The 25,520-nt window shown below is 46.6% G+C and overlaps 1 protein-coding gene across 1 annotated transcript in view; it reads right to left on the bottom strand.

Annotated features, from left to right (window-relative positions):
* Positions 1-4,368: 4,368 nt before the first annotated feature.
* Positions 4,369-25,520, bottom strand: part of LOC144106836 (uncharacterized) — a 33,374-nt gene continuing 12,222 nt past the window's right edge. The window contains exons 2-3 of the mRNA XM_077639784.1: positions 20,120-20,491; positions 4,369-6,350 (exon numbers count right to left, since the gene is read on the bottom strand). Coding sequence (XP_077495910.1) covers positions 6,093-6,350; positions 20,120-20,482 — 621 coding nt within the window. The 5' untranslated portion in view covers positions 20,483-20,491 and the 3' untranslated portion in view covers positions 4,369-6,092. The remainder of the gene's footprint in view (positions 6,351-20,119; positions 20,492-25,520) is intronic.

Genomic DNA, 25,520 nt, shown 5'->3' with positions numbered 1-25,520 from the left:
ATGACTTAAGTGCGCAGAAAAATTTGAACGAATGTAGTGAAGGATACGTGCTTGCGGAGTGAACCAGCAAGGACCGCACGGAACGAAATCGAAGAAGAAAACTTGTTGAAGTCGGTGTTGTTCGGCTCTTTCGATCGATGACAAAAATGCCAAAAGGTGTGGTGCTGCAGTATGTGATGTGTGGTTATTTCATTCTTTTCCCCTGGGAAACAGAAGACGACCACGAAGTGCAGTTTGCTTTGAAAAATAAAGTGCTTTGACAGCATAAGCGTGTTTTACTTATATGTAGCTGTGGCACAGAGGTGACCGCTGGAGTCCGCCTTATCTGCGTGTACTTTGCAGATTTCCTCCAACACCTGCCGCACGCATTTGCTTACCATCGGTTGTGCGATGCCGACGTGCGCCTCGTTACCAACGGCGGTTTGAAATCCGCCCGTGGCAAATAACCGCAGAGCACATAGCACCTGCGCTCGCAAGCACGCCTCCCAGTTCATCGCGGTGACCTCAACGCACAGCCACTCCACAGTCTGCTTCCAGTCAAAAAAGGCGTCGAAACAGCTTGTCCGGCAAGTCAAACGCGTCTTCGTGCGATCTCCTTCGCCGTTGCTCGCGCCGGCGCAGCCGCCTCACTCGTATCGCCGCGTACACCGCCGCCATTTTCTGTCACAAACACAACGGTCAAATTGACCGCCTCGGGGCTATCACAAAAAACTCTCAATTTGCACTTGCATAATTACGTGTGCAACGTCACCACTTCTGCCCCATACGTGACGTAATCTGCAGCCACCCATGACGCAAAAAAAGCAATATGGCCACACACGTCCGAATAAGAGGAGTGAAACTAACTGACCTGTTCTTGACAAGTTTTTGAAAGCTTTGCTATTTGAAAGTTCCGTAATAAAGCCCCAGTTCTCCAACTCTTAGCCAAACATCCTCGTAATCAAGCATCAATCATATGGTTTGCAGGCCACACGGACCACATGGGAGGGAATGATGCTGCCCACCGGCAAGACCCAGTTCTTGTACTTGGATTCCCCCTTAGTCGAAGAGCCAGAGGAACACATTACGCAGCCCATAATCGGCTTCGCCGAACACCTAGAGGCCTGCAGACAGGCCAGACAAACATACCCCACACCTCATAAAACTCTAGACAAGGAAGAATAACACACCTTTCGCCGACTACAAATAGACACTCTCGTAATTCCATCAATGGTAGTCCTCACTCTACAAACCAGAGTGCACACACTGTGGAGAAATAGAAATAGCGACAGGTTTCCACACGGTGTGGGCATTCCAACTCAATCCTGCTACACACTTCCGAATCGCAATTTGGAGCAGTGGGAGTCCATTCTGCACAGCGAGGACCACCGACCAGCAAACAGGACTGGTTCGCAGGGCCCACGCTGCGGCGCAGGCCAATGGGCTGCCGGAATAGGCGGACCACCCAAGGCTCCGGCAATTTCTATTGCTAAAATAAAAAATGCTATCAATCAATCATTGAAGTTAAGCCTTTGTACGCCTTTGCACCACCGTAGTCCTCATAATTGCCAGAGTCGCGAGGGCGCTCGAGTCCCGCTCAAATTTGAGGCGCGAACGTTGGCTACGCAAAAACGAACCACACTACATGGCTCAGGAATAGACACGATTGCTTGTAGACTTCTGAGAAACGCTGTACCTACCCTTATAGCTCTCTCTCTCTCTGTTCTTACTCCCTTCTCTCTTCAATGCTGCAAGTGTAATCTAGCCGCACTGCCTACGGTCCTACGGATGACTTGCAAGAAACAGCCATGTATACAGGGCAATATAGCTTGCATAGACATCACAGCAGCCGCCATTTTGGGAACCAGGAGCACTGCAAGAAGGGCTGCTTCAGGCCTGAATGGCAAAGCTATGCCTGAATCACCATTATGGCGCACGTTATGTCAAGTCATGCATGTATAGACCTCCTGCATGTTTGTAAACAAACGAGGTGGCGCTGCAGTCGCTAGCGAGCTCGTGGTAGGCAAAAGGTCGGGGAGTGGCGTCGCGGATAGGTGTTGAGCGCGGGTTTTCAAGGCTTGTAGGCGCGTTTCCAGTTTCTGCGAATCATAGCAATGGTCGATGCTTCCAACTTGTAATTTGTTGAAGTACACGAGCTCGCGTTGGCCACGTGTGGCCTATAAAGAGAAATAGTTTGCCACTGTATTGTATATATGGTTAGTAGTAAACATGTAGAAAGCGTTCCTGCCGTTTATTTATGTGCTAGGCATTGAATAAAACAAGTTTTGACACTCTGCATAGTGTCACTGCACTAGTTTTGCACTCTGCACAAGGACAATAGTGAGGGGAAGCGCTGGCCTTGTTTCGTCGGAGCAGACATGCGCTCATCGTCTGCTGACATACGTACGTGTCGCGCTGTGCGAAAAGTGGGGACAGCGTCGTGTCCCTGATCTCCTGTCTCGCTTAGCGCTGTTTTCAACCGCATGACCACGCACCAGCCAGGCCGACTTGTCCTCTTGTTAAGCTGGTCGATTTGGTGAAAATTTTTGATTTCTAGAATTATTTTCTTTCCTAGCCCTGAAGTCTAGTTTCGTGACGAAAAATTATAGCAAAATATTGAGTACAAATTTATAAATTACGCTTTTTAGAAGTGTGGTCGTCAAAAATTGTGAGGTAACTTCTTTGATTTCAGTGCCGCATTTCTTTGACCAAAGCGAAAGCGAAGATGCCATAAACGAGGGAATAAACTTTAAGGTTCGTTTTGTGACCTCTCACATTTTCTGCGACTGGATCACTCACCTTCGTAATTCGCATGAAAATCAAATGATTCCATTTGTCGCAAACTATTCCTGAGACGTTGAGGAGCGTAATAAATCTCTCGATTTTTTTTCCCTACACGTGCAGTAAGTACTGTGTTAGTTATTTCTTGTAAGAAACGTTTTCATGTAACTATGCATGCATAAGTACTGATCATATAGAAAAAGAACTAATAGCGTCATCGTACAGAACAGGGCTTTATGTACATGCTGGCATAAAAAAACTGCGCACTCTCTACTCAATTATTTGAGACCTTGGGGGGACTTGACGGTGTTAATTATAATTACCCAGAACTGCACTAGGTATAGCTATAAATAAAAATAATTACTGAAACTAGCGTAGGAATTTCACATTTGCACCAAGTTTAGTTACATATCGCATGCATGAATAACGAAAACACTTTTCATTGCCGCGTCCCCTCTCAATCTCGCCACGTGTCTGTTAGTAGCACGCCTGCGGCTGCTTCTTTCCAAACAAGCTTCGCGATCATGTACTACCTCATGAAACATGACACATGCATGATGCAGTGAAAAAGCATATGGCGTTTAGCACTCTTAAGGTACGCTATTCTAAGCACACCAACGCGACCGCGCAAGATTGACACAACTTACCAGACTTCTTTCTACTCGAATGAAATAATTACGTCGTCATATCAAGAAACAGTTTCAAGTGAATATTAAATGTCATAAAACGCGCCATTAAAACATGGTGTGCTATTAACAAAAAAAAAACGCATTCCTTGGGGGCGAGTGAACCTAGTCGGCGCACCGTGCACTCCGGCTCAAGGTGATAAGTACGTGTGCAGCTGCATATGTCTTTTTTTTCCTTGAGCAATTATCAGCATACTATACTGAAGTTCAGGTTAATGAACGCAGTAACTTGCATGCTATTAAGTGTATTGAGTGGCAGTGCCTATCGACTCCCAGACTTCGCGCTTTACTACCATGGCCCAATGCCTGTTAGCCAGTTTCCGAATGCGGCATTTATGCGCGAGAAACCTATCGAGGCTAATTTAATATTTTTTATGCTACTACGCTGATCCAGCAGTGACGCAGCTGGTCAATAGATGCTGCTTCTGCAGTGCACAGGCTTGAAGCAGCCGCCGGTAGCTGCGGCAGCTACGGTAGGCACGGGCAAGCGGAACCTGTTTTGCCTACCATGCGAAAGTCGCTGCTAACATCAGCACCACCGCATCTTCGTGACGTCACGGGGTGAAGGAGGTCCATACAATGGCCACTTTTCAACTCAAGTGTAGCCTCTACTGCTACACATGAGAAATAACCTTAATTGTTTGTTATCCAAGTGAACTGCGCGGTGCATACGTAGAAATGGGTGAAACATCTGTCGTGAGTCGCGTAAAATCCATTTCTGCACCAATATAGGCGACTCCTCGTAGCAGAGAGGGAGAGGTCTGAAGGTCGTAATGCAATTATCAGTTCAAAAAGTTAAGAACAGGTCACACGGTAACCTTTCAAGTCGCACAACGGCTGAGACCACCCGGAGTGCGTGCACAATGTGTCGCCCACAAATCGAAACCAGACTTTTCTTTGCTTCTAAAACTTTATTCAGAAAACGAGCTTCGTCCGCCTTGCTTACCAGATACGAACCAAGCATAACAGACACATAGCTACACACAAATAACTGTACAATAAAAAATGCAGAAAATGAAAAAAAAAATTTGGCTACATCGTGCTAAAATATGTGCACTTTCGGAAAGTATGCAGGCAAAGCAACCCCTTCAGTGGTCGCAACTAGTTAAAATACCCAAATTTTGTTGTGCCACAGCGGCGAGAGTAATGGCGTTTTAGAAATTCTGAAGACTTATATGGCTATTACTAATGGCCGGCTACATATATCTAATTGGAATCAGGTGCCTATTGGTAATATTTAAAAAGTTAAGTATTCTAATTCAGTTGATCACTTAGCTAGTTAAGATGATTCGCCTGTTTTTTGACCTCCGCTAACACTCATATTACTATGCCACAAATTGCTTCTCGTTACCTCAAGAACCTTATTTAAAAAAATAGTTATCACCTTCCCTGAAACACCTGGTGCACTAAAGATGGTAGCTAACTATATTAACATCCAACATGAAAACTGAAAAAAAATCAGCTGGGGTCATGAATCTACAACCCAATATAGAACCAAATTATAGAGCAAGCCCAGAATTAAAAAATTGCAGATTTCAGCACCCGACTGCAAACGATGACCACTTATGAACTCGCACCTAGCTAGCGGTCGGAGTGGATCACTCCCAGCTCTACCTTCAGAAAGGTGCCATATATCACCCGGGTGCTGCCTGCAGAGTGAATTATAAGGCACACGACATTAAGGGTCAGATAGAGAAATGATTCACCTCATGCTTGGCAAGAAAAATTAAACACGCAGCAGCATCAACAACAATACTAGGAAATATTAAGACATGTAAAAGCTGCCATTGTCTAGCAGCGATGGGACGCAACAATCGAAATCTATCTTCGCTCCGAGAGGCAAAAGAAAAAAAAAATGCCGCAAACGACTCCACAGTTTCCTGAACGGCGCATCAAATCGCCGAGGGATCAGGGTCTAAAACGTTATAGTTCACCTGAATTTCGCGAACACTCACGGAGTGACCGCAAGATTTGTACCCTGACTATGAGACCAAGTGTTAAGGAACATCTTAAAAACACGTAACATGAAAAACCACTTCTTTTAACCGCCGCTCTACCTTGTACTACAAAGACACGATACTGGTCTCCACCCGTGCTCCGAAAGAAAGAAAAATTTAAAAAGAAACCCGCATTCTCTTTTGCGTGGTGGAGAAAGCTAATAGAGAGATTTAGCTTGGCGGGGACTTACTAGCAGCGCAGGTGTATACCAGTTTACAGGACACAGCCTGCGCACACGCAGTGGCCCTGCCTCGCTAAACCGTGCCAATGCTGGTGAGCAGGACGTGTCCGGTAAGCCAGTATACGTCTACCCTAATAAGTCACCACTATGCTAAATCTCTCTAATAACAAATGCCAACTCTTAAGATGACTGCCCTGGTCGCAGTTACGCCGTGAAAGTCATCCTGTCAGAACCCGAGTAGGGAAGGCGCCAGAGCGTCGCCCAGGTGCTGGCTGCTATCTGCAGGTGCCGCAGGCTTGGTTATAGTGCAACGCCATCCGCGGGAGTTCCTTCCTCCCAATGCCATACGGCTCAGGCTAAGCATTCGTCGTTCTCGGGGAACGCCGGATACACCAGGATGTACCACGTCCCGTTGTCCATCATGAGGACCCTCCTCGGGTTGGCGATCGCTGCAAACACAAGCTCCCCTACGTATGGCCACCCCGGCAATTGTAGCCGCCCAGATCGCGGCCGGAATCCAGGTCCCGTACCCCATGGCCCGGTCTTTTCTTGTCGTGGGAGCGAAATGGGTCCTCCTGGCAGTGGGGGCCCTTTCTGTGGCCACGGGAACTGCGGGGGCCGAGGCAGCTCCGGATGCGGCAGGGTTCCCTCTTGCGAATTTGATGGTCCCAGTCGCGGAAGAACTGCTCCTGAGGCATCACTGCCTCTTGCTCTGGATGCATTTCCTGACGAGAAAAAGAGAGTTCTGGTCGCGTATGCGGTTCCTGTGCAAGAGCCAGCTGCGGCTTCTGGTGTGGCGAAGGATGGCTGTAGCCCCCGCTGGTCGGTTCCACCGGCGTGTTGTGCGTTAGTCGCGGCGAGCAAAGATAAGGCACAAAATACTCGCCAAGTGGATGAGTGGCGTCATCTGTTGCAAACGCCACAATTCACAATTTTTTTTCAAGAAATAGCGAACACTTGTGATGGAATTGCGCGTTATTGACAAGAAAAAATTCTTTTCACTGAACATGAGCACTCGGTCAACATAAAATGCCTCAAAGCACCAGAACACTAGCTGCACGAATGGACTGCACATGGATGCTTTTCAATCAGGCGATCGTGCTTAGCCAATACAGTTGTGAGTGGCGCAGGGAAAACAAACGCACAAATATAGGAGCCTGTACACTAAATCTTGGAAAAATTGACAGTCAGTGTCCACTGGCGGCGTATTTACAAAACTTCTCCGCTACAGCGCAAAGTTCCCAATTTTATAAACAGCGGTGTAGACTTCGATGCTACGCGGACCAATAGAGTATATCAATTAGTCCACATGGCAACTTTCTCGTGTACGGATGCAATACTGTTGTAACTGCACGTACGTCTACTGCGTACTTTTGTTGTGCACATTTTCACCTAAAATTCTACACAGTTTTTAAAAATAGGCTTTTTGAGTTAGGATGACTTTGTTGGCGTAACATTGTCAGTGGTGCAGTACGTCAGAATACAGCTAAGGCGTGCTAACTAGCCGAATGGTTAACTAGTATAGAATAGTTAACATAGTCACTGTTGCTGTTAAACTCATTAATCATTCAAAGGCATGTAGTCCACCATAATATCCATATCAGTTTTAAAAATAATGAAAAAATGGCTACCCTCGCCACTGTGGCCTAGGAAATTTTGCCTCTTTCGAACTCTTGCACTAGACAGGCTGTTTTGTCTGCAAGCTTCTCGAAAGCGCATGTATTTCGCGCAATGTGACGACATTTGTTGGGGAGGCAGCGCCAAGAGTAACAGCGGTTTCGAAATTCTAGAAAGTGATAATCATATTACTTACGGTGGGCTACATACCTCGCAATAATTATCAAGCCGAACTGCAAGTCTTAAGCAAGTAAATATTCAATATTACCTCCAGCGCTGAAGGGAACAACGAGGATTTTGGACATTCTATTAATATTCTTCGAGCTCTTCTGTATTCACCAGAATTCTGTCTGTTATTTAACATTAAATATTCTTCTGTCGTTATTATTGATAAATTTTTCAAAATTCACTCTTGATGGTAAAATAATTTTGTCGTAATCTAACGAAATTTCTTTGTTTATGCCACTACACCTTGGCCAATCCCCCCGAGTGGGAGGGAAGGAAGGAAGGCCTCAGATGTTGCAGGCACATGCCCACTACAGGGGAATGGCCAAAACACAGGTAGTTAATTGCTGGATACAGGAAAGTTTTGACGGGAAAAGGAGTGGTAATAGTATGTATTCTGATAGATGGGAAGACGGAAGGACAGGGGTCCTGTTAACTTGGAGATCGAGGATGGGACAATGGCTAAATGTACATAATAGTATACAATGCCTGTAATGTTTCAATGTCGTACTGACTGAGGGAAAAAGAAATTAGAATGGGAGTCGCTGCGTTTCTTGAAGAAAATTTTGCAGAGCAGAGTGCACACTCCTATCTCTTCAGCCAAGCAAAGAAGCGCCAATAGAAAGAACAACTCCGGAAGACACAGGCAAGCCCAGTTGATGAAATGGAGTTTGCAAAAGACGCTTCCTCAAATGAGAGAAGCGGCGGCAGAACAGCAGGAAGTGATCTATTGTCTCAGGTTCGGCACAAAAAGGGCACAATGGGGAAGCCGCCAGGTCAGATCTGTGAAGGTAGAAATTTAGAAGGGGAACCCGGCAAATACCCGCGTGGGCATTTGCAATGTTTACTGAGGTATACAAGAAGTGCGCGGCTCGTGCTCTCTCCTCGGCCGCTTTTGCTGACCGCTGCGGCGCCTAATTCTTCGGGCTTAGTCCTTGATCTACCTGCAAGGCTGTTATCCTACGGAAATAGCCTACGTGACAGTATTAGTTAACGAGGCCAATATTTAGCACGTCTCCGTTGTATTCTAGTGTACTACAACGCTGGCGTTGCTAAGGTGAGATAAGGACTCTGACTCAAAAAGCATATTGAAAAAAAATTGTGTAACGGCTTAGGCAAACCATCCTGTATAACAACTGCGTAGCTTTCTGGGTGGATGTTAGGAGGCGGAGGCTGTCCGTGCGTAGTAGTTTTTTGCGTTAGGTGACGTCTGTGGACTCTGCGGAAACTACGACAGCCAAGGAGACGACAGTCAAGTCCACAAAAAACCAATCCTAATCACCACGCGTTTCAAACGGCTCTGTGTATTCTGAAGAGAGAAAGGATACCGCACAGTGTGAGCGGAGCAGGGGACTCGTTATCCACAAGAAAGGCCTGCCGTCATGCTCGACATTGCTCTCTTGAAGGGTACGCAATAACTCAATTAGGTGGAAGTCTTCTGCAAGAGCAGCATAAGACCACGTGCTTTGATCTCTTGCTACTAGGTAGTGGAGATATTTGTATAATAACCAGAGCGCAACGATTATCAATAGCCAATCTAAGCCCCCTACAAAATAAATTTGGGGACACAGCTCTGCCATACGGGTCCTGGGGTACTTTTTGCACATCACTTCGAAAATACTGTCACTGGTCCTTATTTGATTTCTTTTTATTCTCTGGATGTGTCTCCTTAGTCTACGTGTGTGAACCCTCTTGAGTAGCATGTGTAACTGGCTCCCTGGGTCAGTGGATACCACTATTGTGCTTTGAGGTGCGTGGCGGTGGTGTCCACATTCAGGAAACTGCTTTCGCGCAATATTTTGGGCTTAGCAATGGTGAAGCCGATAGAATACCGATAGAATACCGATAGAATAGAACTAACAGAGCTATCAAAGTTAAGGGCACAGGGTAAGGTAAAATTAGAAAAAAATCGTTTTTTTTTCTTTTGGAATTTTAGAAGTTCAATTCTTTCTACACATGTTCCATGATCGCACTTTCCTCAGAAAGCCATATTTATGGCTGAAAAACGCTTTTTCCGAAACCAAGTAGTGAGCGGCCACGCCCCCTTTCAGGATTAACGTCAATTTTTTCAACCAAAAAGTCCACCACCTGATTTCAAAACTTGTCTAAAATCAGCTACATATAAAAAATTGTCTGACAACTATTGTACAGCTCCTCTTTTTTAGCCAAGACAATCCTGAGACGCTTTGCACGTTTTTTCCATGTTTCTGCAACCTTCATGCAGCTGCGTCCGAGTGCTATCCCTTTCGATCAGTATTGTAAATTGTGCCGGTGTTGGTTGCTGCTGATAAGTTGAGATGCCCAGGGCAAAGAAGGCCTTCGTCAGGCGTGAATGTCACGGCAACCGCTACGCTCATCGTGAAAAAGCAAAAGGATGTCCACGACCGAATGAGATCCCGAACGCCGAACGCGCCAGCTCCTCGACATCGAAGCTTTCAAGATTTTCTCTGTGCTTCCAGGAAGAGGATGTGCTACAGAGCAGCAGCCAATATGCCTTAATGGACATGGATGGCATTTGTGCCGCAATTACACAGATTTGTGTGTGCAGAGAGTGCGGTGGAAGTGTTGAGCTCATCGAAATTGTGACAAAACGGGTAGGTGTTGCAAGCGTTTACAGTTTGAACTGTGAAGTGTGTAGTGCCGCACAACGATTTGAGACGTCGAAGAAAACTACTTCTGGCCTCTATGAAGCCAACCTCAGGTTAGTGTATGCCTTGAGGTCCATTGGTAAGGGAATGGCTGCAGGAAATATACTCTGTGCTATGCTAAACCTTCCTAAGCCGCCGACAAAGTTTGCGAAATACAATCAAGAGCTTCTAGGTCACATCGAAGCTGCTGCTCAGGAGTCGATGAAAAGGGCAGCTGACGAAGCTGTGCAGCTGAATGAGGGGGATAAAGACATCGCAGTTGCTCTTGATGGAAGCTGGCAGAAGCGAGGCCATACTTCCAATAACGGCATAGTCTCTGCGACCAGTGTAGACTCTGGGAAAGTGCTGGATGTGGAGGTTTTGTCTAAACATTGTCCAAAGTGCAGCATCAAGGGTACAAACAGTGACCCCCTTCATAGAGAGGTGTGCCAAAGCAACTACCAAGGCACCAGCGGTGGAATGGAAGTCGCAGGAGCACTGAAAATTTTCGGCAGGAGTGAGGAGCTTCACGGCGTTCGATACGTCAAATACCTTGGGGATGGTGACAGCAAGGCTTTTATGGCTGTGAAGGCACAAATGCCATATGGTGATTCCGTTGAAATATCCAAGGTTGAGTGCATAGGGCACGTGCAAAAAAGGATGGGCACAAGGTTACGAAGGCTAAAAAAAGGAAACAAAGCAGGAAAACTCTCTGATGGAAAGAGCCTCTCGGGCCGAGGCCGACTGACTGATGCAGTAATAGACAAGCTCCAGACGTACTATGGTTTGGCCATCAGAAGAAATGTAGGAAACCTGGATGAAATGCGAAAGGCCGTTTGGGCAACCTTCTTCCACTTATCGGCCACAGACGATGACCCATGCCATGGACTTTGCCCAAAGAGACCTGATACGTGGTGTGCCTTCAACAGAAGTCAGTCAGAGGGCAAGCCATTTTTCCACAAGGAGAGTTTGCCTGCATCTGTCTTGGAGGCTATCAAACCCATTTATAGGGAGCTATCGAAGGCTGAGCTCCTAGAGAAGCACCTGCATGGGCGAACTCAAAATGCAAATGAGTCGTTCAACCATGTTGTTTGGGAACGCGCGCCAAAGAATGTGTTTGTTAGGCTTCGGACCCTACGGATGGCAACACTGGATGCTGTTCTTTCATTTAATGATGGTAGCATCGCACGGGCCAACGTTTTGAAGGCGTGTGGATTGAACCCAGGGAGCAACACCATCAAGTGGTTGAGGGAAGCTGACCATAAGCGCATGTACTTTGCGGACCGAGCAACACGACAGCTTACAAAAGAGGCCCGACAGTCAAAACGACAAGCCGAAAAGCGAAAAAATGACGGCGACAGTGACTACGAAGCAGGGGGCTATTAAACCAATTACTATGGAGGCGTTTCTGCGAATAAAAAATGGTTTTTCACATCTTTTTTCTCTTTACGCTCTATTATCTCAAAACAGTGTTTTTTCTTACAAAGGTACCATTATTTCCAATGCCTTTCAAGACAGACGGCTGATTTTTTTTTGCAATTATCTACATAAGTGTTGCCAACTACTGAACTAGAATTAAGCAATTTCACTGAGCAGTTATTCTGTTATGAATTTTGAAATGCGCAAAGAAAGGCCAGATTTGTGTACTACCGGAAAAAATTTTATTAAAAATCGAATTTTCAACACATTTCAAATATTCTAGTTCAGTAAAAAGAGCACAAAATTTGGCAAACAATGATATATGTATTATTAGGCTACTGTTATTAGTTAGTGAGAAACATGTACCTCAACATGGCCTAAAATGCATGGGAAGTATAGGGCTTACCCTGTGCCCTTAATAAATAAGCGCAAGGTAGCCGACATAAGGAAGTTTAATATGGAGAAAATCGAGCATGCTATAAAGAACGGAGGTAGCCTAAAAACAGTGAAGAGGAAACTAGTCATAGGTAAAAACCAGATGCATGCATTAAGAGACAAGCAGGGCAATGTCATTAGCAATATGGATAAGATAGTAAACGTAGCCGAAGAGTTCTACACAGACCTGTACAGTAGCCAATGTAATCAGAGCGTTAATGAGAAAGACAGCAGTGCACAGCAATGCGTCATCCCGCCAGTAACGAAAGATGAAGTAAAGAAAGCCTTAGAAGCAATGAAAAGGGGAAAAGCAGCTGGGGGGGATCAGGTAACAGCAGATCTGTTGAAGGATGGAGGGGACATCGTGCTAGAAAAACTAGCCACCCTGTATACGCAATGCCTTATGACCTCGACGGTACCAGAAGCTTGGAAGAATGCAAACATTATCTTAATTCATAAGAAAGGAGACGCCAAGGACTTGAAAAATTACCGGCCGATCAGCTTACTATCCGTTGCCTACAAAATATTTACTAAGGTAATCACTAATAGAGTGAGGGCAACGTTAGACTTTAATCAACCAAATGACCAGGCAGGCTTTCGTAAAGGATATTCCACAATAGATCATATTCACACTATCAATCAGGTGATAGAGAAATGCGCAGAATATAATCAACCTCTATATATAGCATTCATTGATTTCGAGAAAGCATTCGACTCAGTGGAAACCTCAGCAGTCATACAGGCATTGCGTAATCAGGGGGTAGAAGAGCCTTATGTCAAAATACCGGAAGATATATATAGCAACTGCACAGCTACTATAGTCCTCCATAAAGTCAGCAATAAAATTCCAATAAGGAAGGGCGTCCGGCAAGGAGACACGATCTCGCCAATGCTGTTCACCGCATGTCTACAGGAGGTATTTCGAGGCCAGAATTGGGAACAGTTGGGAATAAGAATAAATGGAGAATACCTAAATAATCTGCGATTTGCTGATGACATTGCCTTGCTGAGTCACTCAGGAGGTGAACTAATTATAGCAAACAGATGCTTGAGAATAATTTACCAAGGTTGTTGAATTCCCTAATTGAAATGGGTATCGACTTTCTAAGCATGAACCCGTCAAACTTTAAGGGGGGACGCGGGTCTTGAAATCGCGAAAAATGGTCAGAAATGGCAATTTTCAAAAATTGCGATTTTGAAGTCTATAATGTCCCAACTATGCCTCTACAAAATATTTTAGCTGAATTCAAACTCAAAGTATGAAAAAAACGGCAGTTTAGAAACGTCGGTGAGGTGAAATTAAACGCCAAGCTCGAAGGTTTGCCCCATTTTCAAGCTGCCGTAGCTCCGCGCGACGCGAACCGATCGGCGCCATCTTGGTCTCGTTTGAAAGCTGGTTTCCCGCTCTCCAATTTGGCGCCTTTCGGCAAGCTGTAGACCCTCGCACAGCGGAGCTATCAGCACCCGTTCGCAAGGGGGAAAGCGTCGAGAGACAGCCGCCGACTGGGTAAAACGGGCGCCTCCTCGAGGCGCAGCCCTCTGATTGGCCGTGACGCATGCTTTGCCCACCGCGGCCGCGTTGTACGGCTCCTTCCCGTCGTCTGCTTTCGCCTGCACGCCCGTCATTTTTCGCGCTCCTCTTTGTTTCCTAGTATTTTTCGTTCTGCCGTTTTCCTTATCGTTATTGTAGATATTTTGGCTATTGAATCGCTTCTTTTAGCCTCGAATTTCGTGCTTTTGCGTGTATTTTCCTGCCTTGTGTCTTTGTTCCGTGTGTCACGATGGCCCGAGACGCGGGCTTGAAATTAAGCACGCGAAAAGCAGTCGGCAAAAAGAGACGCGCATGGAATAAGTAGAGCCCTGCATCGTCGAGAAGTGCAGCTTCGGTGATGCCGCAAGCTGCTGTACCCTCGGTGGATGCGGCTGGACCGAGCTCGCCAACAACAGCTTCGCCGGTGGACGCGGCTGAACAAACCCTGTTGACGCCAGCATCGCCGGTGGACGCGGCTGGACAATGCCGATCGCCGTCAACTTCAGTGTTACCGCAAGTCTCTGCAGTGCCGGTGGATGTGCCTGGACTAAGCCCGTGGAAAATATCGTCTTTTGATACGCTGCAAGCCGCTTCGAATTCCGTGTCGTCGGAAGCGGCCGAGCCGCTGACCTAAGCCTAACATCGACTTCGGCGTTTGCGCACGCCGCTTCGTGCAGACGGACGCGGCTGAACCGAGCTCGCGTGCTCAACGCTTCGCGCAGCGCGGACCTTGGCAGCTCGCCAAGCCGCTGCCGCCGCTGATAACATCATTTGTTTTTTATATATATATTTTGAGGAGAGCTCCGGGGGGGCTCGGCGAACTTGGCAGAGCGCCAAGACGTTGTGCGCTCTAAGCTGAAGCTTGAACATTCGCATTAGACACTCCTCACTGTCCTGTTTTTAACCTCGCAAGAAGCAGTTTCTCGCTTCAACCAAGGAATGGCAACAACCAGCAGAGCTGTTGCAGCACAGCTTGGTTACAGGCCTGGGAGCTGCCTCATTGGTAGGAGCCTTGAAAAAGATAAACAGAGGCTGTGCAGGTCTGATAAGGGTCACACCAATGCTGAAAAGGTGAAGAGGATGGCCAAGAAGCACAAGCCTGACAGCACCCAGGACTACTGCCCAGGACTTTTGTGAATGTGTGGCAGATTCAAAGAAAATAGCAAGTGAATTTCTGAGTTTTTTTGTCAAGTGCCAATGCAATACAGAGGTTTTCACAATCTTTACATGAACAGATTTCTGTAAATTTGGTGTTATTGTGTTCAGCGATGACTGGGCTGCATGCTAAAGCATTAAATTTTTCCATATGATCAGTAAACAAAAATGGCAGAGTAAGCAAAACTTTGAATGCAATTTTCTCAGCTTTGCTTTTTCGATCAAATGCCTTTGCCTTACGGAACTTTTCATAATGTTTGCATCGACTGATTTTATTGAAGTAGGTATCATTTTTTTCAGCAACACCTCAGCTACATCCTAAAGCTTTCCAATTTTCATTAAACCCAATAGACTAGCAATTAGGTCAGATGTAAGCTAATTACTCCCACATTGTTTTTTTTTCCTACTTTGTTATTCATTCATGACCTATGTGATGACTTTTTAAAAATTTCTTTAGCTTTAGGATGTGCAATGGGCCCTTAAGAATGACAGCATTACTTTAAAACTAGTTTTTTAATTAAGAAATCACCATAATGGCCCGTAAGAAAAGACCTAAGTGGCATAAATTATTTTGCCATATCTTCATTTCTAGATGAGATATATAAAATCTGAATATATATTTGGGATTAGCATTCAGAGATATATCTGCATGCCAATTTTCAGGAAGATATGTTAAGAAATAAAAAAAAAAAGTTTTCAAGACCCTCATCCCCCCTTAAAGCGTTCATGCGTTCCTATACTGCATAAAATGTAATATATTTTTGTCTTTATTATTTCTTTAATACTTCTGTCTCTCCTTCATACATATTTGTGAATGTTTCTATGTTTTGTTTTGGGCTTTCTTTATTCACTTCTTGTGTTCTGATGAGCTGACTGCCACCGCTGCTCTGCCAAGTGTACACCAGGATGCAGGACCGGTCAAGCCTCCAGGAGGCTTTTTGCCTGCCATCCTCGACATTATATCTGTATGGTGCAATGTTGGAATAAATATTTGAAAAAAAAAAAAAAATCATGATCAATGAGTTATACAGGCAGAGCAGATAGATGGGTCTAAAAATTAACATGCAGAAAACCAAGGTAATGTTCAACAGCCTAGCAAGGGAACACCAGTTCACAATTGGCAGTGAGAGCCTAGAAATTGTGACGGAATACGTCTACTTAGGGCAGGTAGTGACAGCTGATCCGGATCATGAGAGGGAGATAACTAGAAGGATAAGAATGAGGTGGAGCGCATATGGCAAATTCTCGCAGATCATGAGTGGCAGTTAACCAATTTCCCTCAAGAGGAAAGTGTACAACAGCATAATCTTACCGGTACTCACCTACGGGGCAGAAACGTGGAGGCTAACGAAAAGAATTCAGCTTAAGTTAAGGACAACGCAGCGAGCCATGGAAAGAAAAATGATAGGTGTAACGTTAAGAGATCGGAAGCGGGCAGAGTGGGTGAGGGAACAAACACGGGTTAATGCCATCCTAGTTGAAATTAAGAGAAAGAAATGGGCTTGGGCAGGGCATGTAATGCGAAGGCAAGATAACCGCTGGTCCTTAAGGGTAACGGAGTGGATTCCAAGAGAAAGTAAGCGGAGCAGGGGGCGGCAGAAGGTTAGGTGGGCGGACGAGATTAAGAAGTTTGCAGGCAAAGGGTGGATGCAGCTGGCAAAGGATAGGGTTAATTGGAGAGACATGGGAGAGGCCTTTGCCCTGCAGTGGGTGTAGTAGGGCTGATGATGATGATGATGATGAATGGTGAAGCAGTAGCCTTACTTGTTTTATTCTAGATCTTTTTTAAATTCGTGATATACCTCAGGACACAAGGTCTCCCTTGAACCAACTCGGACGAATTTTTCTTACTGGACCAGGGGTAGCGCGCCCGGCTCACGACCAAAGGGCAGCGCTTCGAGTACAGGCTTGACCATTTTCCTTATCAGCGCAATAGTTTTCGAAGCAATATTGAAACAAAAGCTTGACTACGCCATGTAAAGCCAAGGCACAGGGTCGAGCAGGAGCCGTTAATGTGTATGCGCCGAGCAACAGGTACGCCACTCGTGACGTCAGAGTTGCGGCATCGCCGCAGCAGCCGCCAACGACTACGCATCGTTGCATCGCGCATGCGCAGTTGCGCAACAGATGCGCGTCATTGCTCGGCCCCTTCATAAGCATAGGATGCGAAACACTCGTTCTTCAGATGAACAATGGGCGAAGAAGCGGAAAGTCGGCGTGTATACCGTATTTTCCGGTGTATAAGACGCGGTTTTTTTTCCAAAAATCTTGCTGGTGCGTCCTATACAAGGGTGCGTCTTATATGCGAATTTTTCGGTTTTTTTTTTGCGGGTTCAGAAATTACTCAGGTTCATGCTCAAGCTTTTTTCACCGAAAAAATATCACTACCAATGATGCGGTAGTAGCACGGTTAATACTTCAATACGGGGACCGCCGTGCGCAACTTTTTTTAGGTGAAATTTATCATGAAACGGCGGGGATGACGACTTCCAGAATCGCAAACACGCGGTCGTTTCGGAGGCGCAAGCAAAAGTAATGTGAAATTCCCAAAGATGGCGACAGTCGCGCTTCTCGACATTGTCAAGACAAGCCAAGCCGGCGTTCTTTTTTAGTCATTCTTTGCAACTTCGCAACCGTGTACGTATTACGTCTGTGTTGGTGACTTCGGCGTGTGTTTTCCACTACCTACACCTGTCGTGCTCGGTCTTACTACAGTATGCCACCGAAGTTGCGCAAGAGCTACACCGCAAAGTTCAAATTATCTGCGGTCGAGTATGCTACCGAAAACAGAAATCGGGCTGCGGGCCGCCATTTCGACGTCACCGAGAAGATGATTCGCACGTGGCGACAGTCGTCCGCCAAACTGCAGGCGATGAAGAGCGGAAAGAAGGCTGACCGCGGGAAGAAGGCGCGGTGGCCTGAACTTGAAGACCGACTCCTCAAGTGGGCTCTTGAACAACGGGTTCAAGGTAGGGCTCTGTCAACCGTGCAGTTGCGCTTGAAAGCACGCACTTTGGCGAGTGAAATCGGTGCCGCTGATTTTGTTGCTGGGCCGTCATGGTGCTATAGATTTATGCAGCGCAAAGCCTTGTCAATAAGAGCGCGAACGACAATGTCTCAACAACTACCAGACGATTTCGGAGAGAAAGTGGAGAAGTTCCATGAATTTGTGAAGAAGGAAGTCGAAAAGAATAACATCATCGACAGCCACATCGTAAACATGGACGAAGTGCCTCTAACATTTGACATCCCTATGTCAAAAAGTGTCGCTCAGAAAGGTGATAAGACTGTCACAGTACGAACAACTGGGCACGAAAAGTCTCACTTCACTGTCGTACTTGCGTGCTGTGCTGACGGAACAAAGCTGCCGCCGATGATAATTTTTAAAAGGAAAACGATGCCAAAAGAAAGCTTTCCGCCTGGTGTTATTGTCACAACTAACCAGAACGGCTGGATGGATGAGCAAATGATGGGAGTTTGGCTCGAAAAGTGCTTTTCGAAGCGCCCGGATGGATTTTTTCACTCCCGGAAAGGCCTTCTGGTTATGGATAGCATGCGGGCGCACATTACTGACTTGACACTGAGGCAAATCAAGGCGAAGAACTGTACCCCTACAATAATACCCGGTGGTTTGACGAAGGTTCTACAGCCTTTGGATATTTCCGTCAACCGCAGCTTTAAAGCTGTTTTGCGACGTATTTGGGAGGCGTGGATGACGGAAGGCGAGCACAGCTACACCGCAACTGGACGCATGAGGCGCGCTTCTTACAGCGAAGTTGCGAAGTGGGTCCATGAGGCCTGGAGTGCTGTTAGAGTGGCAACCATAACTGCAGGGTTCCGGAAGGCTGGCCTGCTAGCTTCATCGCCAACCGAGCACGACGACAATCAGACCAGCGGTTCTGAGTATGAAGAGAATGCTTCAGCCGCGTTGCCTCCAGAAATGGGCGAGCTTTTTGAGAGCGCATCCGAAGATGAAGACTTCGATGGTTTTAAGTAAAAATAAAATGTTGTTATGGACATATGGGAGAGTTCTTTCGTCGTATTTTTCTTTCTTTTTTGCTAAAACGTGGGCGGGTATGGCGTGAGTGTTGCCTTTTGCGATCACTTAGCGTTGCTTAAGAACTTCTCACAGGCCGCCGCGGTGGCTCAGTGGTTATGGTGCTCGACTGCTGACCCAAACGACGCGGGTTCAATCCCGGCCGCGGCGGCTAGAATTTCTTTGAAGGAGAAATTCTTGAGGCCCGTGTATTGTGCGATGTCAGTGCCCGTTAAAGAACCTCAGGTGGTCGAAATTTCCGGGGCTTTTCACTACGGCGTCTCTCATAGCCTGAGTCGCTTTGGGACGTTAAACCCCATAAACCATAAACCAAGAACTTCTCACAGATAGGTAGGTAGGTGGGTAGGATAACTTTATTTAGCTCTACGGAGCTTTTATGCGATCAGATGAGTCCACCCATGGTTCATTTCGCGATGGTCGATCAAGCGTGTTTAATTAACCCTGACTAGCCTAAGTGGGTAAATTGGGGTGCGTCTTACACACGGGTGCGTCTTATATACCAACTTTTTTCAATGAGAGCCTTCATATATGGCGAGTGCGTCTTATACAAGGGTGCGTCTTATACACCGGAAAATACGGTACTGCGACCGACATCCCGCAGCGGCGACTGCGGGAAGCCACGTCGACGGATCCCGAAGTTGTGGCGTGGTATAAGGCGAGTCAACAACGAGCCCAAAAAGCCGTGAATGCCAAGCGCGCGGCCGAGACGCCGAACAACGAGAGGGACGGCTCTCCAAACGACGCCGTCAAGAAGCGGAAAAATGACAGCGACAAGCCGTGAGCGAAGCTGCGTATTCTTCGGGTCAGCTATCGCGCACATACCAGGTTTGACCGGAGCTGAGCCAGCAGCAATTCTTATCTCTTCGCAAGCACTGCGTACAGGTAGTGGAATGACGCCACGTCCATGAAGACCAATGAGGAACTGTGTTGTGACATAATCACTGTTGTTATGTGTTGATATTGCGGGATGTTTAAATGACCCTCGAGAGGTCATTAGGCTTCGACTCCACGAAAATAATAATTGGTTTTGGGGGAAAGAAAAATGGCGCAGTATCTGTCTCATTTATCATTTGACACCTGAAACATGCCGTAAGGGAAGGGATGAAGGAGGGAGTGAAAGAGGAAAGGAAGGGAGAAGTGCCGTAGTGGAGGGCTCCGGAATAATTTAGACCACACGGGCGCCTTTGCGTATTGCCTCCATCGAAACGCAGCTGCCGTGGCGGGGTTTCATCCCAGGAAATGGGGCTCAGTAGCCGAGCGCCCTAGCAACCGAGCCACCGCGGCGGATACTGATGTGGTTCACACTGTTCCTGCAGACTTCCTAACGTCATCTGCCCACCTGACTACATCTGCCAAGTACGTACTTAAGCACAAAGCTGGCCCAACTGGCTGCCAATCGGAATCTCGTCGATGCTGCCGAGTACGTACTTGAGCACAAAGCGGGCCCAACTCGCTGCCAACAGGAATCTCGTCCATGCCGGTGCACCAGGCCGGCGGCGACATGTGAAGCATGTAGAGGGGAGACATCAAGGAGGGTTCCGCGCTGCTTGACTGGAGGGTTGGCGCTGGTGAAAGGGTCGTCATAGGCCACACCACAGGCGGCTGCTGCCTCTGCATCGCCGTTTGTGGCGACAGCAACACCTGCACGTCTGCTGTTGGGGCGGAGGAGACTGCAAGGGTGGCAGCAGGCCAAGCTCCATGTCCAGGTGCTGCGACCACACGGACGGCGTAGGCTCTGGGGACTCCCCGAAGCCAGTGCTCGGCATTTCCTCCTCCTCTGGCATGGCCCATCCGCGCGGCCTGCAAGTGCACCGGTTAGGATGGAAGTGGGAGGGTGTGAGGGCTGTTCAGAGAGCTTTGTCTATCGCACATCTATAGGTGTTAGAGCCGCTACCCCAAAACACTCGTCCTGAACACCGTCAGTATTTTAAAAATACGTTAGCTAACATTGCAAAACGCCGCAGTAATTTGTGCTTCGCTTTTCTGCCGGGTTTCTTATTTTCTGTTTAATATGCCATGAACTTGACCACTCCAATATGTAATTCCAGCGATTCCTCGATGTTACCAACAAGTGAAATGAAAAGAACGAAGCGACGTTCGTATTCGTTGTCACTGGCTTCATGTTTCGTCGAAGCACCGACCCTCCGAAAGCATAGCTTGCCTTCTTTCGTCCTCACACTCCTTCGTCTTTCAAGGGTGCTAGCGCGAAACACGTCACAGTGTGCAATGGCCGCAATACCCAATGAAGACAAGAGTGATGCGCCGCAATGGCGAGAGGAGCTTTGCCTGCTCCCAGCCAGAGGGGATAGTAACTAGGGTAAAAAGACGCGGAAACAAGGTAAGGAGGTTTGGTTTCGTTTATGGGGATTAATGTCCAAAGCGATTCAGGCTATGAGAGACGCTGTAATAAAGGGATCCGGAAATTTATACCACCTGGGGTTCTTTAACGTGCACTGACATCGCACAGCACACGGCTTTCTAGAATTTCGTCTCCATAGAAATTCGACTGCCGCGGCCGAAATTGAACCAGCGTCTTTCGGGTCAGCTGCCGAGCGCCATAACCACTGAGCCGCCTTGGTGGCTGGAAGTTTAAGAGAAGGAATAGGAGGATAAGGAGGTTTGTGTGGGTCCTGGTCTCCTCCCGTGTGTGGGGTGTGTTTTTGTTCTCCCTAATATTCCTTCAAATTCGACTAATCAGCTAGAGCCCATCTTCCTTTCGGGTAAGAACACGGCCAGTCAATGGGTTTTACAAGCTGTTGCGGTTAAGAGGTCTGCAGCTTGTAGGATGGCCGAGGCGAATTCTCCTCTATGAAGTGCCGACTCGAGAAAAAATAAAAGCGTAAAAATTTTCTCCCCTTTTCCGTGGTATATATTTACAATCAGGGTGCTCCACATTGCTTTCGCACACTGAGTGCACAGTATGCCGGAAGTCCAGTGAAGGAGAGAGCAACGATGATAGGATGAGGCATTTTACTAGCCGGAACTGCCTTGCCCAACTGCCACAAAAAAAAAAAAGAAAAATTCACAGGGACGCCTATTTTTCATTTTGTGTTGGCAGTGCGATAGCATCAGCAGCTGTTGATGTCTATCTTTAGCGGATGTGACGTCACCACCGGTCTGCTGACGTTTTTTCTCTACAGCAGGCGGGAATGCTCCTGTCTGGTGATGTCAATTCATTCCAGCAAATGGGAATGCTCCCATCTAAACACGTCACTTCCCTTCAGCCAGTCACCGTAACACTGCCTTCCCGATGACGCTTCTGATGCTATCGCATTCAGACGAGGCGTCGGCCGCCGAAGCTCGCCGCTCTATGCCTCCGCAGCTCAGCATTCCGTAGGCACACTTGAGGCGATGCGTACCTGTTGTGGTAGTTGATCCGCCAAAAATTACTTTTGCCACGCGCGTCATTTCTGTCCGGTGGGTGCGGGTGCACCTTTTCAAACCATCGCTGGGAGAGGGCGTGCCAGACAGAGCTCTGCGACGGTGGACACAGGAGCGGGTCACGCATTTCAAACAAGTGACCCCGGTTTCATAGGCAAAGACATATCCACACGCTTCTCTACAGAGCGCTAGAACGGTGCGGTGTGTTGTGCGCTTGTGACATTCGTCGCTACTTGCCGGGCTCGATGCAGTTTTTGAGAGACACGACAAGTAAGCCATGATTCATGCGAAAGTTTATGCCCGATATGGCGATGTTTTGAGCCCTATGGCACTCTCAAGTAGCACCGGTGCATCCTGGTCCATTGTTCGAGCGTTCCTTGACAAGTGTGTGTGTGGAGGTCTCCACTCCCTTCATTTTGGTTAGCGGGAACACGCTAACACGCAGCCTCGCTTACTACCAATGCATTCTAGCGGCGCTGCGAGGAAACAGCGTATACATGAACAGGGCATGAGAGGCGCCCAGTTCCTAGCAGTCCCATTGGAACGGGCTTGTGGTACGCGATGCCATTTATGTGTTCCCGCTAATCGCGACGAAGACTGTACAGCCAAGAGTAAAGAAGACTAGCATTAGTGACGTGCCACAGTAGTGGCATACAGCAACACTCGGCGCTGGGGCTAAGAAAACGCCGATAACTAAAGTGCTATGTGTGTTCACAAAGGATGGCGCCGCTTCACCGCGCGGTGCTATTTTCATCGCTCCGGTGACGTCACGGCACTAATCTTTTTTACTCGCGACTGTTCCAGCAGTATGACACGCAGCTGTTCATTCGTAATCAATGTAATCAATGGACAAGCTAAGCTGATCTCTATCTATAGAAACCCCCATTCTATTAAAAAATAGGCTGCTTTAACTGGAAAAGGAGTCTTTGTTAAATAAGAAAGATAGAGTGGCCAACTTGAATCAGGATTAAAATTCGGTGCATTCCTTTCAGCAATGTCTCTCCCTTTTAACTCTGTTGCCAGTACTACCCAAGCTTTGAAATGTCCAGGCTGTCTTTCCCAATCTGATTAAGTATGTAATTTATAAATCTCAAAAGTTGGTGCGACAAGCACGGTGTATGGTCGCCCATGAACCCATATTAAGGTCCATATAAGCCTAGATGATGTACAAACATCTCTGGGCTACTATACCAAAGCCAAGTATGGCTGCTGTTGACAGAGTTTGAGCAAAAAGATGTTATGCACATCCACAGAAGTGAGGTTTATTGACGCGTTCAGTGCGAGAACCATATCATTTATTCAAAGCAGCTAATCCCAACATTACCAAGGGGGTATTGAAGTTTGAGTCTCTTCGTCAGAGGTGGGTTTTGCAGGCACCTCAGCAAGAAGCATGTTTGTGTCTTTAATGCACCAATGCTATGTTGCGTCATTCCGCACTGCATAGTTTAAGAGGGCATGCCTGCACACAGGGACAAAGTTAATCGGAAAGATAGACGAGAGTTCTTTGTCCTGCAATGGGTGTAGTAAGGCTGATGATGGCGATGCCTATATACTTGATGGAATTAAAATATGTCTATACAGCTCCCCACCAGCAAGATTCAGGTTGGGCGACTGGAACTTGTGCCCAAAGAAATACGGTTTTTCATCACAACTTTGGGAGTATCTAAAAAAATCGAGGTCATGTATGCAGTATGAGAAGATGGAGACTGTCAAAAAGGTTGCCTTTGTGCAAGACCTGTGCAGGTAGACCACCAATTCAATTTCCCACGAATATATCTCCAAGGTTGAAGCCAGTGCTATGCATGACGCAAAACAGTGTGAAAAGCAGAGATGCCTCGTGTTGCACTTTGGCTTTCCAGAAAGCTGGACTGCAATAATTCACAATGACGTACAATCTATCACTAACACAAAAAGCAGGTGTCCGTATTCACCTGTGTTTTCACTGCAAAAAAAATTCAATGCAAAATTTTTGCTGTGATCAGAAATAGCATGACCCATGATGCACTACATCCATCATTTGCATAGGCAAGATTCATGACCGAACAAAGAGCTTCCTCTCCAAAATCACGTGTGTAAGTGGCAGGGCTCACAAGTCATTTGAAAAATAGCTATAAACAGTACGCACTGTGCACAAGAATTGCGCATGCGCACAGTAGCTGCTCTCTGCTACAGCCCATGAAAAAAACTCCTGAACAGTACAGGGGGATTCGTAAAACACCATGCATTCCTTAAGAACCTAGGTGTAGACATCACGACTAAGATATTGTCAGCATCTGACGTTTTATTTATTTTACTCGTTTCCCATTGCTGCAGGCGTTAAGTTATTTAAACCCACGCAGGAGTGGGAAAAGAAAATACATTTCAAACAAGAAATGGCTTCACACCTATCTCCCGGGGAAGCCTAAGAAACATAGAAGTGGTCCCGCACCTGCAAATAATATTCAAAACTTGCAGGAGAAAAAAAGAACGGAAAGACTTGCAAACGGTAACGGGAGCGCTCATGGAATAAATATGTAGCTGCGTGCATAAGGCATGCAGATGCCAATAAAGTTTTGAATGTAGCCTAAATGGATGCGACCACACTCAAAGAAATGAAACCATATTGAATTACTTTCAAGCATACCTGCCTGTGCAGCAGGATAAAATACAACAAATCTGTCAGTTAATGTCACACGTCACGTGTTAACTGTCAGCTATGAAAAAGAGAAGAAAATCAAAATTTGGAAAGTGCTCATGCATACAAATCAGGTGCAATTATTACACCAGTTGTTTGAAAGGACAAATCACCCATGTGAAGGTCTGTCTTCTACTGGAGGCTTATGTGCAGAGTTTCATTTTCTGTCATTTTTTTTTTTGATGTCATAACTCTGGATTTGTATTCTCAAAAATATTTCACATTTGGACTGTCCACCCAGGTTGCAGGAAGTGCCTCAGAATTGACGCTCAGGAAACATTTGAGCAGCGGATGGCATATTCACTGCTTTCAAAATTTCACTTCGCAGAAATTTCCCTTGCTTCAAAAGTGAGAGCTGTGAGCTTCCATGTCACTTCATGACAATAATGCAATGTGTTACGCATAATTTTCCATCTCCTGGAGACCCGCTCGAGTAACGAACGAAAATTAAGGATGTGCTCTTTCTTTGATTTTTGAAAAAGACAACTATATTTAAATATGGCAGATTTGATGCCATATTCCTTGTGTTTTCGTTCATGCAACAATTAAAGCCTGTATGCTCTTTTTGACTCAGACGTGTATCTATTCTGCAAATGGTAAAAGTGCGCCTTGCAGTCACAGGGAAACAAATCCTTAACTCTTTTCTTTCAACACATATTCAAATTCTTCAAGTTGAACAATGGCACAAAACGGCCCATTCTACGTTATCCTGGCTCCTTTTGTCGTAAGCGCACCTTCTTCATGTACTTGCAGACGTGAACAGGCTGGTCCAGA

This window comes from Amblyomma americanum, chromosome 1 (assembly GCF_052857255.1).
Source record: "Amblyomma americanum isolate KBUSLIRL-KWMA chromosome 1, ASM5285725v1, whole genome shotgun sequence".
Taxonomy (NCBI): Eukaryota; Metazoa; Arthropoda; class Arachnida; order Ixodida; family Ixodidae; genus Amblyomma; species Amblyomma americanum.
Note: the sequence above shows the minus strand (reverse complement) of the source record. Positions and strands in the feature narration are given on the sequence as shown.